This window comes from Tinamus guttatus, unplaced genomic scaffold (assembly GCF_059628265.1).
Source record: "Tinamus guttatus ecotype Peru unplaced genomic scaffold, ASM5962826v1 Tinamus_guttatus_pri_ptg000411l, whole genome shotgun sequence".
Classification (NCBI taxonomy): domain Eukaryota; kingdom Metazoa; phylum Chordata; class Aves; order Tinamiformes; family Tinamidae; genus Tinamus; species Tinamus guttatus.
In genome coordinates, this window is record NW_028288945.1 from 324,856 (window position 1) to 346,499 (window position 21,644).

The window sequence follows — 21,644 nt, forward strand, 5'->3', positions numbered from 1 at the left end:
TTTTTGTTATCAACCTTCACAATTTTGATCTAATTTTTCTTGTATCTACTGTGACTTTTTGAGTTCACTACTCCTTGCTCTGACATGTGAAAAGCCCTTTCTCCTTCCTACTCAATCCAATACTTCAAGACTTCAAGACTTTTTAGATTGTCTCTTCCCTAATATATTTTTCATTCTCAATCCCTCAATCCAACTTCTCTTTATGACTTTCTTAGACTTCTTGATACTGCTTCTACTTCTTCACTAAATTCCTTGATTTCTGTTTTCTTATTCTCTCCGAGTTCAGAGAGAAGACTAAAAGTCACATTCACTATTTAAGAAATTGATCATAGATCTTATAGAAGTTGTTTCCAAATACGGATTTGTATCACATGTCCTTTTGGTGTCTTAAACCATAATTAAATCTATTTACAATACACCTCATCTACAGCATCTACAAGGGAGAACCTCAGAACTGCTGCATTAATGAGTTCACACAATAGTCATAATCATAAACTCATATGAAGGCTATCCAAATCTCATACAGAAATAAAAAAAATGCCTGTTATTTTTCATGAAATCAGGAATTACTGAAGGCTTACATACTATTTTAAAACAACTGTTATTTATTTGGATGGAAAAAATATCACTCTATTTCTGTGCATCAACTAACATGCAGCATACATAGACAAATCATTGCCAAAAAACTATATTTAGAGGCCATTTAGGTCATTTTTACTGTAATTCCTTATGTAAATTTAAAGTGTGCATTTCAAATTTACTTTTCCATCCTTCAAATACATGTAATACATGGAAGATATGTGTATCCCTTTTACAGGATGGCTGTACTTACCTCAGGTAGGATTCCAGAACCCTATCTAGGCGCTTATAAAATGGTCGTGACGTGAAGTATCCACTCCAGTAATGATTATCTCTGTCTGCATATGTGAAAAAGTCTCCACTTAAAACAGGAAAAAATGAATTGCTGCTCTTTTCACCCAAATTGCTTTCTTTGCGCAAAGCTTCGAAGTAGTCTGATAGAGTTCCAAACTGAGCCTGGAAGACAATTCAAGTGACTATAGCATAGTCCATTTTCTTGATTGAGACATACAGAGAGAAGGAACAGGCGTATTTCTAAAATGCATACGAAAACAACATTATCTGATGAGTTACAGCAGAAATCCTATTGTTTGAAGAGCACTGAAGTCTCCCTGCATACTTTTCAGGCAAGTTTTCTAGCTCTTCCAAAACTGCTTCTAATTCATTTTGCTTCCAAGAATAAAGTGGTATCTAAAATAAAAGTTGAAATTTCAACAGCTGGACAAAACATAAGTTCTTTTTTCAAGTCCTGTGAGCAAGTTTCCAGTATCTGTAACTATTGCATCTATAGTGGGGAAAACAATCTAAGTTCTTTTTTTCCACCCTATAACCAATAAAGTCTAGCAGTACAGTTCATGTAGGTGTCTGAACTAACAAAGAAAACTACTCTAATGCAGCAGAAGATTGGTTGTCTTAATTCTTCATGTGCAGTTGTGCTCCAGAATCTACTTCACAGTTTTCACCTATAATGATTCTTGACTAAGTAAATTAGCATTTGCTTTCAAAAGCTTTCTGTATATGACCTGTACACAAGGAAATTGTCCATGCAGATGTAAAATTGCAAGAAAAAAAAAAAAAAAAACTTAGGTGCTCTAGGTGTCCCTGCTTGAGCAGGGGGGTTGGACTAGATGATCTCTAGAGGTCCCTTCCAACCTTAAGAATTCTGTGATTCTGTGAAAACTGTCTTGTGGTTATTAAAAAAAAGTTCAGAAAAAAAAGTGCAAGAACTTTAGCCTTTTATAGGTTAAGTCACAATTTGGTACCCCCATGTTCCAAAGATACAAAACACTGAAAAAAAGGAATAGCAGTAAAGATATTGTCAAGGTTGCCAACAATGAGAAATTGAGTGAGATGAAAAAATAACTAATGGAAGTGGGAATAGCACAGAAGTAATCCCTGTAATAAACCATGAATTTAAATGACCTGGAAAAAAAAAAAGGTTTTGATAGAAAAAAAAAATGTGATTTGGAATATAAGATGCATTATTCTGTACATTAGGATGCTTTATGACAGCATTTAAAAAAGAAAAAAAAAACACTTTTTACAAAATGAGAGAATTTTAATGTTATCTTTAGTGTTTAATTTAGTTAATTGAATTTATAATAGTACCTGTTAGCCTCCATTAAATTCATACCAAAAATAAAGGTATAACTTTAGGAGGAAATACATTGCTCTTAGTAATTCAAACCTTGTGATTATAATTCCTAACATTTTCCTCTGTGGCTGCAATTTCTTCTCCTTTATGTTTTTTTATATACATATACGTATATATGTATATACACACATCTATATATACACACACACTTTTAAGATTGGCTTGTAAAGGTACACTAATTTGATGCTCACTGTTAGATCTCATAACTCAAACTAATGCTGAATAATTTCAAGGCAAAAGAAGCTATACTGTTCAAGGGTATATATACTCCAACCTTTGCAAGTAGTCAACTAGTAGCAACAGTCAACTGAGTGTCAAACACACCACTTCATCTACCACAGACAGCCGCATAACCTGATTTGCAACGTTACAGATCGGAGAGATACAGGGAAAGCATTCAGTGTATTACTAAAAATGAAATTAGGTAATAAGTTTGAGTTCAAGGTGAACTGTTCATATGCATTTATGCTTTTTAATGCATCACAGTCACTTAAACCAGATACAGCTTTTTACTTTTTTTTTTAAGGATGAAATTTAAGATGAAATTTTAAATGGCATCCAGTACAGGCATCCAGACCTGCCACTTCTTGAGAAAGAAAAAGATATGAACTATATCAGTTTGTTAAGAACGAAAATCTTGATGTTAACTCCTTGAGCTGAGGTAAAAATGCCCTCTCCGACTACAAAATTTGAAGTGTCGGTGCACCCACCAAAACAAAGAAACTCTTTTGCTACTGATTTTGAAAAATAAGACTAGAACATCAAAGGAGTGGTGAAATAGCATTCCTCTTCTGTTATGGGATAGAGATGCCATCTAGACCAGTCTCCCTCTTAGAGAAAGGGAACAGACCAGGAAATCAGGCAGAGGATCACATCTGAAGACTGAGAAGTGAACCTTGTCTGTGCAGCTATACAAGTACCTGTTGCCCTATGGTGCACAACGAACAAACATAAGTTAAGAACAAACTCCCCTAGAACATACAAAAATTAATCAGTCTTGAGGGAACCTAGCTCCACTCAGTCCCAGGAAATATCCACAGGCTTAAGGTCTGATGGTTTACCAAGCAGTGTCTCTTCAAAAGCATTCAAAAGATCCAATGACTTGTTAGATGAACAGAATCTGCGAACTACAGCAAAGCAGAGAAATAAACATACTGCCACAGAAATACCAATATAAGTGAACCTTTTCTTAGGTAGACACTTTCAGCCTTTCCCTTGTTATCACAACTGCCTACAAGAGGTAATTTAGAAGATTAAAAAATATCAGATATAGAAGATTTAAAAATATCAGATATCTCTGTCCTCTCTTCTCTATGCTGGGTTACCCCAGAGGTCAGAAACTCACCAGAGCACACAGGCAAAATTGAATAAAATGCAACAAAGTTCACTTAAAGGAAAAACTGAGGGGATGAAAAGCACGTAGACTCTTCTACAAGCACATGAAAAGTCTCAGCTTGATTTTTCCAGAATACATGTAAATATGATCTCCAAAAAGGATGTTAAACCTTCTCTAAATTGAACAGTAATTGAACAGATACTTTTAGGATCATAGGAAAGCTATTGGCAGGAGAGTTCCAATTGATTGGATAAACAACCTGGTCTGAAATTTATTTCCGAGAAGGGTAAACCTCTCACAAGCTCAGAAGGATAAGCAGCCTCTTGTGTAAGTAGTAATATCCTAGCCATCATAGCAGTTCTTAAGGCAGAAACATGAACTCTTCTTTTATTTAATTTAGGTTTTCAGGAAGTTAACCCTGAACTCTTACTTGCCTGTGTAATTAGAATCCACAGAGGAAGGATGGCACAAGGAGTCAGCTCTGCTGCTAAGCTCTTATTTCCAAAGATAAATGACAGTGGTTTCAAAACAAAACAAACAAAAAAAAACCCAGACCATGAAGGAGTTAAGTTTCCAATGCCAAAACTCTAACTCCAACTGACCAAAACAACATGGACATGGAAGAACTAGAGGAGTCCAGGCCCAGTTTAGGCCCAGTTATTAAAAACTAGAACAGATCTGGATGTTGTTTCCAAAAGAGCTCTGAAAGCTGGTTCTACCACAAGGCTCTAATCCAGGTTGGGAAGATAGGGTTCATGAAGTATACTCCTGGAGACCTTGACAATGACTATGCAGAACCTTTTAGATGAGAATCTTTCTGACAGCTAAGCCTAGCAGGTGCTTTTGAAGAACCACATCAGAGGTATTGCCTTCAAATTTTGCCCTGGAGATCAGTTAGTCCAGGCTAGAGGAAATTGATACTATGGAGAGTAAGACTAATGACCTGCATGCACACTCTATAAATTGTTTTAAAAAGAGAAGCTAGTGATCACAACATGCTTTTGTTTAAAATATGAACGAGGAGTACTCTCTAGACCTCTCTATCTCCCTAAGATATGATGTGCACTCAGATATATCATATGTCATCCATATCCCATATGCCACAGAGGTAAAATCCAACACAGACATACTGAAAACGACCTCAAGAGATCTTTCTTATGCAGAAAAAAAGCCAGGAGTCAGCATGAGGAACAAATGTACTGCAGATGCTAACTAGATCTGCAGGCCAAGGAACAAGGGAAGTCACAGAGGAGGTGGGGAGAAAAAGAACATGATCCAAAAAAGAGCAATACAATTCCCCAAGTTTCTAATAATGAAATACATATAATCATTTATAAGTGACAAACCTCAACACATCAATTACATGAGAAAAGACAGTAAGAGAAATAATTCAAATTAACATCAGAAAGTGTTAAAAATGTAAGCTGATTGTATTTGTATGCTATTCTAGCATAACTTCTTAACAACTCAGCATAAACTTAAACTAATAATAAATAAAGTAATTCATAAACCTGCACTTCTTCATATGAGGAAGAACTTCTTTCCTGTGAGGGTGACAGAGCACTGAAACAGGCTGCCCAGAGAGGTTGTGGAGTCTCCTTCTCTGGAGAACTTCCATACCCGCCTGGATGCCACCCTGTGCCACATGCTCTAGGTGTCCCTGCTGGAGCCGGGCGGGTTGGACTAGATGATCTCTAGAGGTCCTTTCCAACTTTAACCATTCTGTGATTCTGTAATCTGTCAAGATTTATCTACTTGCTTCCGTGGAATCTCAACTTACCTAGAAAGATTGTTTTCTTCACAAAATAGAAAAAAAAATTTGTATTTACCTTGACATGCAACTCAGGATGAGAATTCATATAATCAAACAGCTTCTGATAATTTTGGTACTGTTGATCCCATTCTGAGCTCTCAGCATAGCGGAAATCATCCCCTAGTGGCGCCAATAGAACTTTAGTACGAAAAAGCTTTGACTTCTTTCTGTATTGATCTAAAATCATCCAAGCCCTTGGGAAAAAAAATACAATATAGAAAACAGAATAATAAAGGTCAGTATGAGACTATTTTTTTTTAATATCAAATAGATACCTTTTTTTTTCTATTCCTTTTCTGGACAAAAATCTGGATGCAATTTCCTGCACCAGGCATCAGATCCAGCCTATCACAGTTGCAGACACTAAGTCAATTAAAACTTTGCGTAAACTTACCAAGTTCCATCTTAAACAGGTCAATCTGCATCATTTTGTTTCTGTGCCAAAACTAACCTTTAGTCTAAATTAGGTTTACCTGCTTGAGATTTAGATAACAATGCCAATCCTCTCCAACCTTTATTTACAATAACGAATAAGCAAGCTCTTCTTGACCCCTTTGGTAATTTACAGGGACACTCAGCTTCGTGTCCCTGACCCAAAAAGAGTCCTTAAATAAATCTTTGAAGATAACTACTGAAATTCAGTAATTATCTTGATAAGAATTCTTTTTTTGCAAGGCTAACAATCATTTTTCTCTCTTCAGCCTGTCTTACTGTCTTATTATCAGTCTTCTTAAGCTTTACTAATGATTTCTCATGCCGTAGTATCAAATCCTTTACTCATGTTCTGGTAGATTAAACCTATCCCATTTCTTCTGTGCAGGAAAGGTAGTAAAACTCTCTTTCAGTACTTACTGACTCTTTGGTAAGTAAAATACCGGTCCTCTCATTAAGCAGCAATACAATTAAAGTCACAAGTCTGATATCTGGATTAGTGAAAATGCTCATTTTTTCCCTTCCCCTTCCCCAAGGCTCTCAACCACTACTGAAGACTTCAGGTGGTGATCTTCTCTAAATAAAGGTGCAGAAATAATTTTACTAGCAAATATAAATTGCAGTAATATATTTGTAAATGAGAAAAACACTTTAAAGAGAAAGAAGTTGCAATTCCAGATTCCAGTGAGCTTTTGCTTCTACAAACATGGATTACTACTAGCATCTACTTTTATTTCACACCCTTGAAGATTTTTAATACTTATACGAACATTTCTGTGAGAATTTAAACAACCCTTATAGAGAAATATGGATTTCCAGTCTAATCAACAAGTCTGGGCATTTGCTTTTTAACTGTTCTAAAGAACTTCGAGTAAACACAAGGTCTGAATTTACTGGGATGGCACAGGAGCTTTAGTTAAGGATCTAAGTTAAGGATGTGGAAAGTAGCATATAGATCAATGTAGCAGCTTTACCCACTCCCTGCCTCTCTCTATCGTGTAATTTGAATTATAAAATATGTATGCCTGAATCATTTTCTTTCAATGACCTTCAACAGTAAACTGCCTAACACAGGAAATAAGTCTTCCTCTCCAAGAACTACTAAAATTGTCACAGAGAAGACTGGGTAATTCTCCCTTCTAAAAAGCCAGTCTCCTATTTCCCATATGGTTAGGAAAATATTTTATTGTAGAGCCTCTTGAGAAAGACTTCAGGAAAGGTTACTGCTATGAGGATATTTGACTGCGACATCTCTCCTCCAAGCCCTACCCAGTTTCTTTCCAAATCTACTGCAAAACTCAATGCCAATGCATTGTCCCTGTCCCTGAATCACCTTTTCCTATTGAATTCCTAGGTGCTTGAAACAGGGCAGCAGGATCTTCTTCTACTGCAAACCACTTTCAGTTGCAAAACAGCAAAGAATATGAGATGTCTCAAAATCACTGTATATTCTCTTAGAAAGATTTAGGTTGTTCTCCAAAAACATTTTAAAACATTATTTCAGAGAGGAGAGGAAAAGAGCGAACAGAAACGCTCAGACAGGATTTTTTGGAGACAAGGCATGTCTTCTACTCTGTAGTATATAAACCTGCCACACAGACTTCTATTTTCATGCATGACAAAGAAGGTATACATCAAAACAAGTTATGCTTCTACTCTAAATACAATTCATTATCATAAAAAAGCTGTTATTTCTTACTAGTGTGAACTAATCTTGTAATTCAAGTATTAACAGATTTCTTTTTGTTGGCATTGGTTTTTTTTTTTTTTCTTTTCCTGAAAAGTTAGAAGTCAGCATTCAAGCAAAAAGATGTGATTAGGATGCAGCTGCGGGACTGGGCATACACAACAACAATCTTTATAACCTAAACAGTTACAGAAGTGTAACTAAGTTCACTAAGTGCAAGCTTCTAATAAGACTGCTGAATCATTCATGCCTATCAAATCACAACTAAAGCCACAGGACAATTATAAATCCACCAGCTAGTCTTGACTTCTCATCTTTGTATTTCTTCTTTGTATTGCTATAGCCATAATAGTACTAAAATCCAGAGTTATAATCCCAGCTGAATAGATCTGCTTTTTGAGTGCAATCTTAGCATTGAAGAAAGATCAGCAAATTAAACTCTACCACTGAATTGATGAATTATGTATCAAATGCTTTATTCAGCTCCACACTGTATACACACAATTTCATTTTTCAATCTTAAAAAAATAGGCAGCCAGATACAAACCTTTACAAAGCTACAAACAGAGAGAAACCTTTACCTTGCTATGCTTGTGATATGATTTTATATTTAATTCTGTATCTCTCAAACCTCCTTTTCATAGGAGTTATAAAAGTCCTATGACTCTTGTTAGAAAAGTCAGACCAGAAAATTATCTGGTAACATTCCCACTTCTGCTTAAAATACTAGTAATGTTTTTCTGTATTCTTCAGTATTTCCTACATTTTAATGAATTTGAAAGTATGCTATCAAAGAAGAAAGATGCATATTATTTTCAGTTTTCTGATTTCAAAGGATCCATCAAAAGACAATCGGTTTGTTTTACTTTCTCCATAGGTATTATTTATATCCCTTTGCTGGGAGGATAGCACCTATTCCATTAGACTGAAATCTGATGCAAAGGATTGATCCAGCTTTGGGAAACATACGACTAAAAATTGGTCATACCCTACTGCCCATTTACCCTATTTCATTCTTGTTTTTATTTCACATAACTGAAGAACCATTAACTACTACTTTCAATTCTTTTACAAAGTCTAGCTTACAGTAGTATGCAAAAGTATCTTAAAAGTGCAAGGATAAGTTAAGACTTGTCAAAAATAAATAAATAAATAAATAAGTTCCCTAGTTGGTTCTCTACATATCCTCACAGCCTACTTATTCAAGTTATTTGTTAAACAGAAAAGCAAAAATTCCTGTTTATTTGCCCTATTTCTTCAAGATTTTTTTTAGTTAAGTGTGACCTAAAGAAACATCATCTTTTACTCAAAATTGATAAGTACTGGGCTGTGCTAAAATGACTGTGTTGTCAGCTCTAATTCTGCTTGTCACCTTCAATTTCTGGTTATTTTTAAAGAAAATGACATTTTCGCACCACTATTCCAAATTCATTCCAAAATATCACAATCGTGATGCTTCTGCTTTTATCTCCAGTAAAAGCTTGCAATTGAAATGTAATAACAAAAGAAAAATCTCAAAATTCTTAGCAAAATTCATATTAGTATACTCAGAAAAGCTGTAAAAACTTGACTTGTGCATCATATATACTTGATATTGCATCAATCATTTTTAACGACAGCTGCTCATCTGAAAATCTCAACATCAAGACCAAAAGTTACCCTTGATATTCTTGATATATTTGCTACTCTCAACTATTTGCACTAATCCTAAACACATACCTACCTAAACTCCTAATTCTTGAATTCATGAAAGGTTTAAATAATGCAAGAAATAAAGATTGTAAACAGGGCATGGGAATGAATCTTTCTGGAGGAATAAACAACAGCAACAACAAACACAAAAACAAACAAACAAAAAACAGACCTTTAACATTTCAACATTTCCTTTCAGGACTTTTTTTTTTCAATGCTGTCAGGTAGTTTTGTAAAACTGGATTCTTACCAATGGCATAGCAACTTGCCATTTCTATCTTTTAAAAAAATAAAAAGAGAAATGAATCTGAAGACACAAGACACAAATTCATTTAGAAGTGTCTACCTCAGGAAGACAAGCTACAGATTAACAAGCTGTGAGGATATAGCTTGGAAAGTAACTTACTATACTGAAATTAGTGAATAGTATAACTGCACTGTGCTCTCCCTTAAATCTTCAAGTGATCACTGACAGGAGACAAATCACTGGCTACACATAATATCCACAAAAATTACAGTAATATGCTGGTTACATATCTATCAACTTTTGGATCTAAAGTTCTCTTCTGTGGATTAATCAAACCCAAATAGAGCCGTGGAGATGAAACAGATTTAAGCTAAGAAGTGTGCAGGAGGAGAGGAAGAAAAATAGATGAATACATGAATCCCACAATGTTCGAATTCTTGAGTTGAGGTGGGTAGGGCAGGCAAAACTGGGAGTGGGGGGGGGGAGGAAAAGAAAACGATAAAGCATTTTAGAAAGTTAAATGAGCTTAAGCAATATTCCACATTAGGTATTTTTGAAGAAGTTTTTTTCCCCCCCTAGCTCCTATTTACAAAAGCAAAAGCAGCTGTTCTGCAGTCAATGCTCAGCAAGGTTCAACTGCATAACAAAGAAGACAGTAAATTCATCAAGTCAATATTCAATATGGCATTCACCCAGGATATTAGAGAAAGAGACTTATGAATCATGAATAGAAAAAATATTAAATGCATCTTCCATAGTCAGAACCTATTTATAAGTTTCACTGTCAATTATGTTCTGAACTTAAGTGCAAACAAAAGGCAAGTTATAGGTATTATTTTCCTGTAGTCAAGTTGTTTCGAGGACTGCTAGATAGATTCTTTGATCAGCATAAAAAAGTTATACACTTCCAAAACATAATAAATCGTACCTGTGTTGAATATTCCCAGCATGAATGGCCTCTGGTGGAACTCTCCATGGACAACTCACTCTTCCTCCAGGAAGACGTTTAAAATCAAACTGGCAACAGATTTTTGGATCTGGACCACATGTATGAGGAACATCATAGCTATAGAAAGGCATCATATGACAAAGGATATCTGTACTGGATCCCAAATCTGCAATTAAATACACAGAGCAGGTAAATGTTTTGAGGTTTGTTAAAGTTAAATCAGTTTCATAGTCCCCAAGACTTTATTTAAAAACATCAGACCAAGACATTTCATGTTCTGAACATGCATACCTGTAGATGAGACAAACTTTTCTCCTTATCAGCCTTAAGTAAAACAGTCTAAAAAATAGAACTAACACCACAGACTGACATGGCTTTATCAAGTACTGCCTGATTTGAAGCGAACAAGTGTTAGCTGTTTTTTTTTTAATCCAGATAATTTCATTATTTCTAGAACTTTAAAGGCGAAGAAAAATGTACTTTACATAAAAAGTCATTACTTCGTTAATACATTTGAACTGGTTTAAACAGTTATCTTAATTCCTTGAATCTTCAATACATTAATACCATGATTTTACAGACTTGTGTCAAAGTCTTCAGACTGTTTTTGCAATCCTAACTTTTCTAGTCATATAGTCAGCCCATTCCCTAAAGTATGAACTTTATCACACCAGGAGACAGAGCTAAATTTCTAGCTCAAACAAAACACACATTTTTTTATTAAAGCATTTCAAAAGAAAGTCTCTCAAAACTTCACTTTAAGGACAGTTTTACCTTTACTCATCTGTTAACGCACCCTGAATGTGGATGACTGTTTTATAGCACTAAGAACACAGGAAGAATTGATATGGAAATAAGGGACAAACATGATTGATGGGCTGCAGCACCTGGTTCCCAAGAAGAATAAGTTAACAACACATATGAGAATGTTCTTCAAAAGCCATAAGAACAGAAGCCCTACAGCACCACTCTATACCTTTTGCTAACAAACAATTTATTACTTAATAGTTGATAACCCATAAATATATGCATTTTCCTTTCAACTGTGAGAACTTTTATCTCTCTGGAATCCGCTTTGCATATTTTGGCAGATGAACGTGATGTGATCATTGATCATATAAGCTTGGAGTTTGTCACAAGTTTTTACCAAGTGCTTAAATATTTTACAGTACAATTAAATTTTCCAAATAAAAGAAGTCTAAAAGCTTTTGTTCCCTATAACATATAGCAACAATATTTGGAAAGTTGTGAAATGGGAATCATAATGAAAATTGTTTTTAAAACAGATTAATGAAAGCAAGTTACACAACAGCCATTTCACAATCAGAAGTTTTCAGAAGCTTTAAACTTGTTGGGATGGGAAAAGCAAGGCGGGAGTAGAAATCAAGGGGCAGATTTTCCTTTTTATCATGCTAACACTATTTGTTTTTTTCCAAACTCAGCCAAAATGAAGGAAAATCGGTAATAATTTTACCGCCCTTTTAAGCAGCTAATTCAATCAACACTGGAATTTTCTCTCCATGTACAGGACCCAATTATATAGTTTCTTGTCTCCTCACTCATCACAAAGAGGATGGAAAGAGATCCTGAGCACTACAGCTGAAATTTTGCTCAGAGTAAAATAGCAGCAGAAAGGATTGAAACAAGGACTAGTAAGAGAAAAGAAGCCAACAAGCTGCCTCAACAAACTGTCATCTGACAAAAATCTCATCCCAGAAGAATTATAGCAAAACAAATGATTACAATTATGCTGTGTTTTTCAGTCAAAAACAATAGTGAACTCTCATTGCTTTAAATTAAGACTATAAGGTTAAACTTTAGATGAAACAGTTGTGAAAACATCCGAGCTAAAAACCTGTTCAAAAGGCCATATGACTCTGGAAGCCCAAGCATTACAGCCTATCATCTAAGAGTTTAAGCTCACAATCATTTAGAGAAAGTCACATCAACTGTATTTACTTACTCTATGTACACTGAGGGACATATATTAATATTACAAGGAAAACCTCCAAAATGTCAGTTATGGACGGCATTTTGGATAGTGTAACATTTCTACTCCACTAAAATTTGCTTGTGAGCGAGACTACATTTTTTGAATTCCCTCTTCCGCCTTAATATTCTCTGAATAAAACAGAGGAACTGGAAAACTTTATAATCGCTACTACCTTTCATCAATAAGAACAAAATACCTTTGATTTACCCTGTATTGATAAAGCAGTGACATATTAGCTTATTTTTAAAAGCTACAAGAACAAAATACACCAGCAAACATTTGTCCTACTACTTAGTGAAATGCTGGTACAGTGCAAAACAAAACATAGTATTTTTATCAGAAAGTACAGACATTTTCAGACACCAGTTTGCAGACATCCTTGCTACCTTATTTAATTATCTTTCATATTCTATAATATATAAATAATATCAAGAAAGCAATTATCTTTATTCTAACAAAACGTTTTGAGAATTTCACTGCAAATTAAAAACAAGTATTTTAAATCAATTTTTCTGACTAAAGATAATCTACATGTTTCAAGTCTAAAGAAAGCTGCTATAACTAATGAGACTGATTTTTTATACATTCGGAGAAAACATGGTTGCGTGAAGCTTTTCCCATAGTAAGATTGGAATAGAAACCCTTCTATCTTCATCGAACATTCAGTATTCCTGTCATTTAAGGAAAAGGTTCCTTTTTACTTCCACTTTATTTCCTTGCATCTCCTCACTAAATATAACCACCAGGTGGTGAAACAGCAGGAAGAAAGCAAAGATGTGAGAAAAGGAAAAGAGAAAATTCCACACTTTTTTTAAGATATATGTTTGAAACGCAGGTGTATCTTGTATTTGAAGTTTTAAAATGGAAAATGGAAAAGTGAATCAAAGCCCATAACTTCTGTTTTTCCATTTCCCATGTAAGTATTTTGTAGAGAGGTCTATGGAAAAGAAAGGAGAAAACAGTATAAACAGAACTGAAAGTGAAGTAAAGATCAGAGGAACAGTGACAACACTACGGCTTTTATATTTAACGCCTTCCCCAGCACAAAAGGAATTTTTTAAACAAGACTTTCTTTTAAAAACAACAAAACTACAATTTTATAATTTTTAAGACCTACTGACTTGTGCAAATAACCTGTTTCTTTAAAGATTTTCATTTTCTCTTTTTTGCGCCTTTATCAATAATAAAGCAACAAATTGAGACAAAAGAAAAAAAAAACATACCCCAGTTCTGTCGCCAAAAAAATTCTAGTGTTCTCTGAGTTGCAAAATGTTTTTTAACTGAGTAGTGAACTCTCTGTATAAGCATATTGGAAAATCCTGTGCGTTTCAAAAGGTAGGCCATTGTCGGGGAATGCCCAAAAGGATCAACGGCCCAGCCAGACTTCGGTTTTACTCCTGTTGACAAAAGGAAGAGTAGAATGGGAAGAAAAAAGGTTTTACTTTTCAACTCTAAGTAAACAATATCAATATAATTTAAATCAAAACTCTAAGAATGAAATTTCCCAAAAGCAAAAAGAAAAATACAGGCAATCAAGTCTCCATAAGAATATAATTTGGAATTAACATTCCAGAATTTAATAGATAAGTAGTTCTGTAAAATCAAACATGTTAGGGACAGGGCACTCTGACTAATTATATAAAAAACCCTCTACATTGTTACACTCTCAGAACCTTTGTCTGAAATATTTAACTTCACATGGAAACATAACAAAATACATTTCACTTTCATTTTAAAGTTTTTCCAGATGTTACAACTAGAAATGAAAAACGAAAGAAAGTGAAGAAATGCAGGACAGATAGGTATTATAAATTTAAATTTATGTAATTTCAATAATTTTAACCTTTGCTAGCATTAGATTTAACTTCTCTTTCAAAAATGAATTGATTTACTTGGCTAGCAGTCACTAGAATCCAGTCAATTACTACTGTCTTTCCACTGAATTTCATCTCAGAAATTAGAAAGCTGTATCTAACTTTTGTTAAATCAATTCAGTAAGTATATCTATTCCTACTCTCTCCTACCCCACACACATTGAAAATAGAAGTAAGCAGTGTATTATCTTTTTACTCCTTCTAACATTTTTTCTAAATCGTATTTATGCTTAACAGTATTTATAGAAATTGCATTTCAAGAAAAATATAACAAAATGATAATTTCCATTAAATGAAGTAATGCTGTTGCTAAACTCTTTATACATATATTTCGCACACAAAAAAAAGGGCAATTAGAAAGAATTATCTCTAATTATGGAACTAAACCAGAAAAATCTTCCACACCCACCAAAATAATTCAGTCAGTTCTATTTCAGGTACTTAGTAATGTCACCAGTCCTGGAGTTGTTCAGCTTTCTGCAATCTTCCAAAAGCAAATATGAACTTTTTTTTTTTTAATTTAATGAAAATGATTCTAACAGATAACAAGGCAGGTAAGGTCTTATCATTATTACTAAATTTTCATATTTAATTTTTAAAAGCTTATCTGAAAAAGAACCTAGTTAATATTCGGAATAAATTCAAAAACACAGAAGGCATATTGATTTTTAAATCAAATGATTTTAAGGCTTTACTCATGATTTCCAAATACCAGAAATGGTAGTCCTAAAAACAGTTTGTGATACCAGAACCATGTGAACTAACGTAGCATGATTTAATTTTGCATATTATTACACTTATATATTATGCACATCTTTATTCATTAAAGTGCTAGGACAAGGGAAAAAAAAGTTTAAATATACTTTATTCAAAAAGCTTTATTTGTAAAAAGAAATTGCAAATACTAGGCTCAACCCTGAGATTTGCACTAAATCGTCTGATTTAATGTTTCAGAATAGCATAATAAGCAAAGCCTTTTAATCACCTCAGAAATATGAAGAATGAATTGCTAACTGACTTTCTGCATCAACATAGCAAAATATCTTTTAAACCAACATACCCAAGTTCCTTTCTAGCCACTGATGTCCTTCTATTAGCTGGTCAATTATAGCAAAGTAGTGGGCAGAGGCTTCATCAGGCATAACCCATCCTCCTGTTACTATTTCAAATTGCCCATCTCTTATTAGTCTGAATGGAAGAAAAGGTAGATTATGCTTAGAAAGTCACTGTGAAAATATACTGTTAAAATCAATTTCTGAATACATATGAGATTTACTGTGGAAACAATGCCAAAATCTAAACTGAATGTCCTAGTGCAATAGAGGCCCTTTTTTTCTTTTTTTTTTTTCCCCCCTTTTCTTTAACTGAGCAGAAAAAGAACGAGTACGCAAAAGGCAAAATTCTTAACAAATATGCAGGTAAAAATATAAAACTATCTACTATTCTGCCTGTGCCATAGAACATTTGTTGTTGCTGCTTTTCTTCAGAAAGAAGGCTATTTCCTGCAAAGACTATGAAAATAAACCACTGCACAGTACTAAAGACCAACTAAGTCAGATGCGCATATATTTGACAGTTCTAGCACTACTAATACTTGCTACTCATGATAGAACATTTATTTTACTTTTTCTGAAAGCTAACAGAGCTTCAACTTTTACTATATCTATATTGATCACCCTATTGAAACAGATAACAGAAAAATCTAGTATCTTTTTAAAAAATGTTCATGGACCTAATAATCATGCTTCCAGGATAAGATATTCCTTACAGTTAATTATATATTTTGGCACAGCGTACCCTACTGCATATCTGATTAATGAGTTCAAGAAAGAAATACCATAGGCATATCAGCACATACTCAAAACATAAATAACGCCCATAAAACTAAAAAAAAAATACCGCAAAATAATCTCCCATGCATGTTTCTGCAACTCTTCTATAACTAGTAAGTAGTTTAATGAATCCATGATTTACCTGAAGCAAGAGGTACACAGTTCCCTAGTGAATTTTGTTTACCTGCCCTTTGTTTTCCAAGAGATTTTATAATCTTGAAAACCCACAGTGTCCTAAAATTCACAATTTGTAACAACTTTTTAATCAGATAGTTTTCTGTACAAAACCCAAGACTTCCAGGAACACCAAAGCTTTGCAGCTCTGAGGCTCTCATTAACTTTAATGTATGTTGCAGCTTTAGTTACACAAAGTGCATCTTGAAGGGATGCTCTTGACCCAACTAAGGCATTTTAGTTTATATATATATAAAAAACATATATAAATTATATATATTAATATCAATATAGCATATGTAGTACATATATTTTTAATTGCAAGGATAGTATATCAAAATTAGATCCTTACTCAGAAGTTATCCAAGCAGCATGCTTCCTTGTCTCAATGCCTACTTAAATCTCTTGAATTACAATTTTAAAAAACACTATTATGTAGAGTATGCACCTTTTAAACATTCATATAGCTGCATGTTTATTAAAAATATAATTTAAGATGCAAACCCCTGATTTCATGACTATCATTGAATGAAACATTATCTTAAATAAATTGCTAGTATGCAAAAATTACCTTCATCCTACTCCCCAAAATTTTATGCCAATGCAAACAGAAGAGTTCAGAATTAAAACTCACAATCTGAAAAGCATCATAATGGTTGGGAATGGAGAGTTTCAACCATTTTTTTCCCCAGCAACTCAGTAACTTGGCTCCATTTCTCTAAATAGAGTTTTGTTTTTTAATTTGGGAGAGTGGAGGGGAAAGCCAGAATTTTCAGAATTTTAATAGTGTGATTATTCTTGTCATACAACATTTCAATAAATGAAGTCAAGTTGACAGTGTAGTCAAATACATATAAAGATTCAGAACATTCTGCAAGTAGTACAACACAAATAGTAGAGATGTTCAAACCTTTTAACAGCATCCTTTTTTTGGCTATCTATTCCATCCCACCATTTTGAAAAATAAGAAATCTCAGACCACATAAATTTTCTTCGATTGTCTTCTTGTAGTTTTATAACCATGTTATTTAAGATATGTTGTGTCTGATCTCTGAAGTAGTCCTCAAAAGTCTTCAGCCAACCTATGCAAGGAAATGAGAACACGTGAAACTTAAACTCTTCTCTAGGGTCTTTACAGACTTGCATCCCTCCTTCACCCTGAAAAAAATTAAGTTACACATCTATTTAAAAAGCTGATTTTTTTGTCTTACAGATGGTTCACAATGCTCAAGGAGGTTTTGTTTGGTTTTACAAAATTTAAACGTTTTATTTCCTAAAAATATAAACATACAGGAAAACTAAGTATGCCAATGTGTTTAGCTAAGCTAAAACTGTAGCGATAACACTGTGTGTTTAAGATTGTGCGATGGAAAATGATTTATGCAGAAAGTAAATAGTCACAGAGGAAGACTGCAAATATGTAACAAAACACTGTAATACGTAATTGCAAATACATAATAAAAGACAGTTAATGTAATATCTTAAATTGACAACTTCCATTTGCTTTCCTTGTCTCTTGCAACATATATTAACGCAACATCTTCTTAACCCATGCCCTATTCCCAGCACACACATTCCTGATCCTTTTATTCTCTTTCTGATTTCAAGTCATAAAGCATCCCATCACTTCAGTCTATATAAAGTTACTGATCTAAGATCATCACTAACAGTGCTTTTGATTCACATCTTGAGAAGAAAAGAGAGGGTTTGTAAATGTTATATCCACAGACCTAGAGACTAAATACATAAAAACAGAGATAAACTGAGCACCATGTAACCAACACCACTACTGAAGGCTTGCCAGCAGTGGTTGAGAAAAGAAAGCCATGTTGTGATTGCAATCCCTCAGTAGAAAGGTATCAACTCAGTGTGAAACAGATAAAAAAAAAAAAAAAAAGGAGGCTGTGAGCTTAATCACATACTCAAGCTTCGCTGTGTACAATATTCCATGAAAATTCTCCAATTTCTTCATAAAACCTTGGGTAAAAAACCACAAACATCTTCCTTCCCTGAACGGGTTGTGTTCCTTCTACAGATATAATTGGAAAAAGAAAGCAGATCTACTTAAAACAGAAGCAGTATATTCTCATTCATTCCACCAACACATCGTGCACGTGTGTTGTGTGTTACTGAGTGGGACTACTGCTCAAAATGGACTCAGCTGAGTTTAAGTATCAATGAAGGGCCGATAAGGACAAGCGATGATGCAACTAGTTCCTGTATCATCCGCATTTAAGACTTTACGAAAGCTTCCATGTAACATGAGGGCTGTTTTACAGATGTATCTGCCCCAAGTGATTCGTCTTAAGTTAACAGTTGTTCTTATTTCTGTTCCATGCAGGTACCACCATTCTCACCCAAAGCTAGTCCGCTCTTAAGACCACACATTACCAGTTTGTTTTGGAATAAGTTAATATTACTTCAAGGTAAGTAGATAAATAAAAAATATTTTCGCATAAAACAAGTCATTTTTAGTCTAACAAAAGAAATAAACATTATTGAATCTACCCTTTCTTAATCAATATTCAGACTCATTTCTATGAGAGAGATTGATTTACCTTAAGTGAAATTGCAAAGCCAATGTAATTTGATAGCATGCCCGTTCTTTTCCAGCTCACATATCAAAATGTTAACCGTGTTTTGAATATAGAATCTTGTAGTTAGCAATAGTTAATAGAGAGTATGAGCCAAGCTTTATTTTTGGTGGCACTCATGTTTAAATTTGGCCTTTTCAAAGTAGAACTATTTAGAAATGAAAAAGAGCCATGAGTGTCCAAAAAAAGAAAATTAAAAAAATTAACATTTCTGAGAAAAAAGTGCTAGCTCATTATCCTTTTCTTAAACTGAACAAGTTTTGTACAGACAAGAGAAGGTCTAATTTAATATCTCACAGTTTTATTTTCCTAAAGAACATTAGTAAAAAGGACATATGGTCTAGACATAAGATGTACTTTCTTTACAGACATAGAAACAGCATAACAAAAAAAAACTGTCAGCAAATCACTGTTTCACAGTTGGTTTAAGAAGGCTGAAGAAGGAAAGGGCAATGAGCTGGCTGGATTTATTATCCTTTAATGCCGTTTTTATCAAAACTTGTTGTGATTCCTGTCTCTTTCAACGGATGTTTTGTTATAGAAGCTGTCACTGAAAGAACTGGGATCTTAGGATGAATTAATCTTTTTCAATAGTCATTTAACTTTCAAGAAATGAAAGAAATATTTCACTGATAATTTTGTGATAAGATGCACAAGTAACCAACTGCAAATTTAAATCTTTGTCTGAGAAGTTATTCTGCAGGAGATGTTATCATACTTGTATACAACTAGTGCAGAATGAACTGTGTGTCCTATTTTTCTTATACAGAAAAGTGTCATAATGAAACCATTTTAGCATGTTTTTATTATCCAACTATGTTGTAGAAATAAAATTTAATTATACCAAATTACTTCTTTAAGCATTCTTTACATTGAGTTGTTAATCAAGTTTTCAATAAAGAATCACAGGGGAAAACATCAAAACATTAAGTATAAAAAATACACTATGATGAAGGAAAAGCAGTTGCATGGTAATTGAAAAAAAAGCCCTCAGTTTATTGTGCTGCATAGGAAGGATGTAACATGACTATTACACCAAATCTTCAGAAATATTTATTCACAGAATTAGTTGCAAGCTATCTGAAAAAGTCATCTGAATGTAATTACCATGCTTCTAGTTATCTTGCACTTGATTTATTTAGTTCTACATCAACAGATCCTAGCCCATTACTCACAGTGATTGTTCAACTTCACATAGAGCCACAAAAAAAAAAAAAAAAAAAAACAAAGGCTAAACAGAGAGAAGAGTGAATGAGCAGCAATGAATAAACTTATTAACAGTTTCTACTCATATCTTGAAAAATAAACCTTACATTTACCATTGCACATCTTGGTTCCTAAGATCACATAGAATTTTTGTACAGCTGAGGTTCATTCTTACTCTTATCCATAAACTACAAACCTGAGGTTTACCAGTGTAGTTGGATCTGAAAAGTCTGAATTCAAACACATTACACATGCAAGAAGTACAATACCTTAAATCAGCTGTTATCAAAACTAGAAACACAATACTAGAGATACACTTGTCAGTTTAACTCTATGTTAGAACACTTGTCAGTATAAAAAATATAAATAAGAAAAAAAAAGTAGCTCATTAGTGACATTATGCAAAATGTGGAAAAAAATGTGGAGACTTGATTCTTTTTTTCCTAGAGAGTTTTATCATTAGGAGGTTTTCTGGGTGCCTTCCTCTCCCTCCCTTCCCCCTTTTTTCCTTTTTTAATGTTAAAATAAATTTCCTGGAAGACAGCATTCTCCAGGAATCATGACAAAATGTCAGTTCAATCCACTGCAATGCAATAAAACCCTGAAGGACTTCATTAACAGATTCAGCATTAGGCCGGCATACAGTTTCCAGTCCAATTTCCTTCTTGAAGCTGTACCATCTCCTCGCACAAGAAAAAGGCATTTTCATGTCAAAGCATTTTGTTAATACAGTTAAGATTCAGAGACTGAAATACAGGTAAAATTTTGGGTCAAAAAATAAATCTAAGTGCATTATAATTTGATCACGAGAATCACAGGACAGCTCTGAAATCATGGAACTGCTGTTACCAAGGAGGTGTTTGAAATCCAGTGCTTAGAAACCCATGTAGACACATATTTAATTTTCATTTCAGTGGTTAATTTTAAACCAGAAGACAGAAGTAGTATGCTGCTGTAAACAAATACATACACTTTTGAATTGCCTGCTACTGTAGTCTACACTCCAATGTTTAAGAGGAAATGTTCCTTGAGAAGATTTCTAGTTCCTAATGAAATCTGGCTCACTAAAGAGGCAAACCTAAAATACTACTATATAGTCTAGAATACTACTACTTATTCTATTAATGTAATCCTTCTGTGAATAGTTTCTTTCCTTAATTTACTTTACACTAGCTGAAAATCAATTTCTGTAGGTCCAAAATACAAAGATCAATACTGTTTCTGCAATGAAAGGAACTTAATTTGTTCATGATTTTGTTTTTATGGAAGAATTAAGTAAAACAATGTAATTTCAGTGACCGTTATAAAAACTTTCCAGAAAAATACAGAGGAACTCTGCAACGAAGAGTTGACACTTTAAATCTTTTTGAAGTGTACAAATCAATTAATAAAGACTTACTTTTTTTTTTCCCATAAAACTGTGTCTAAACAATACAAGATGAAAGCACTACTTAGCCTAACCAATTCCTGGACGAAGACAGCCTTTTAGTGTATTGCCTTAATAGTCAAGAAAGTCAGAAAGGATCATAAGCTGACAGAATGTATCTTAGTTCTTAATAATCACATTTATGTTCTAGGTAAC

At 33.8% G+C, this 21,644-nt stretch overlaps 1 protein-coding gene across 1 annotated transcript in view; it reads right to left on the reverse strand.

Moving 5' to 3' along the window:
- Positions 1–21,644, reverse strand: part of MAN2A1 (mannosidase alpha class 2A member 1) — a 115,433-nt gene that overhangs the window by 66,094 nt on the left and 27,695 nt on the right. The window contains exons 4-9 of the mRNA XM_088531371.1: positions 17,173–17,344; positions 15,317–15,444; positions 13,606–13,779; positions 10,369–10,555; positions 5,399–5,576; positions 833–1,035 (exon numbers count right to left, since the gene is read on the reverse strand). Of these exons, the coding sequence (XP_088387497.1) occupies positions 833–1,035; positions 5,399–5,576; positions 10,369–10,555; positions 13,606–13,779; positions 15,317–15,444; positions 17,173–17,344 (1,042 nt within the window). The remainder of the gene's footprint in view (positions 1–832; positions 1,036–5,398; positions 5,577–10,368; positions 10,556–13,605; positions 13,780–15,316; positions 15,445–17,172; positions 17,345–21,644) is intronic.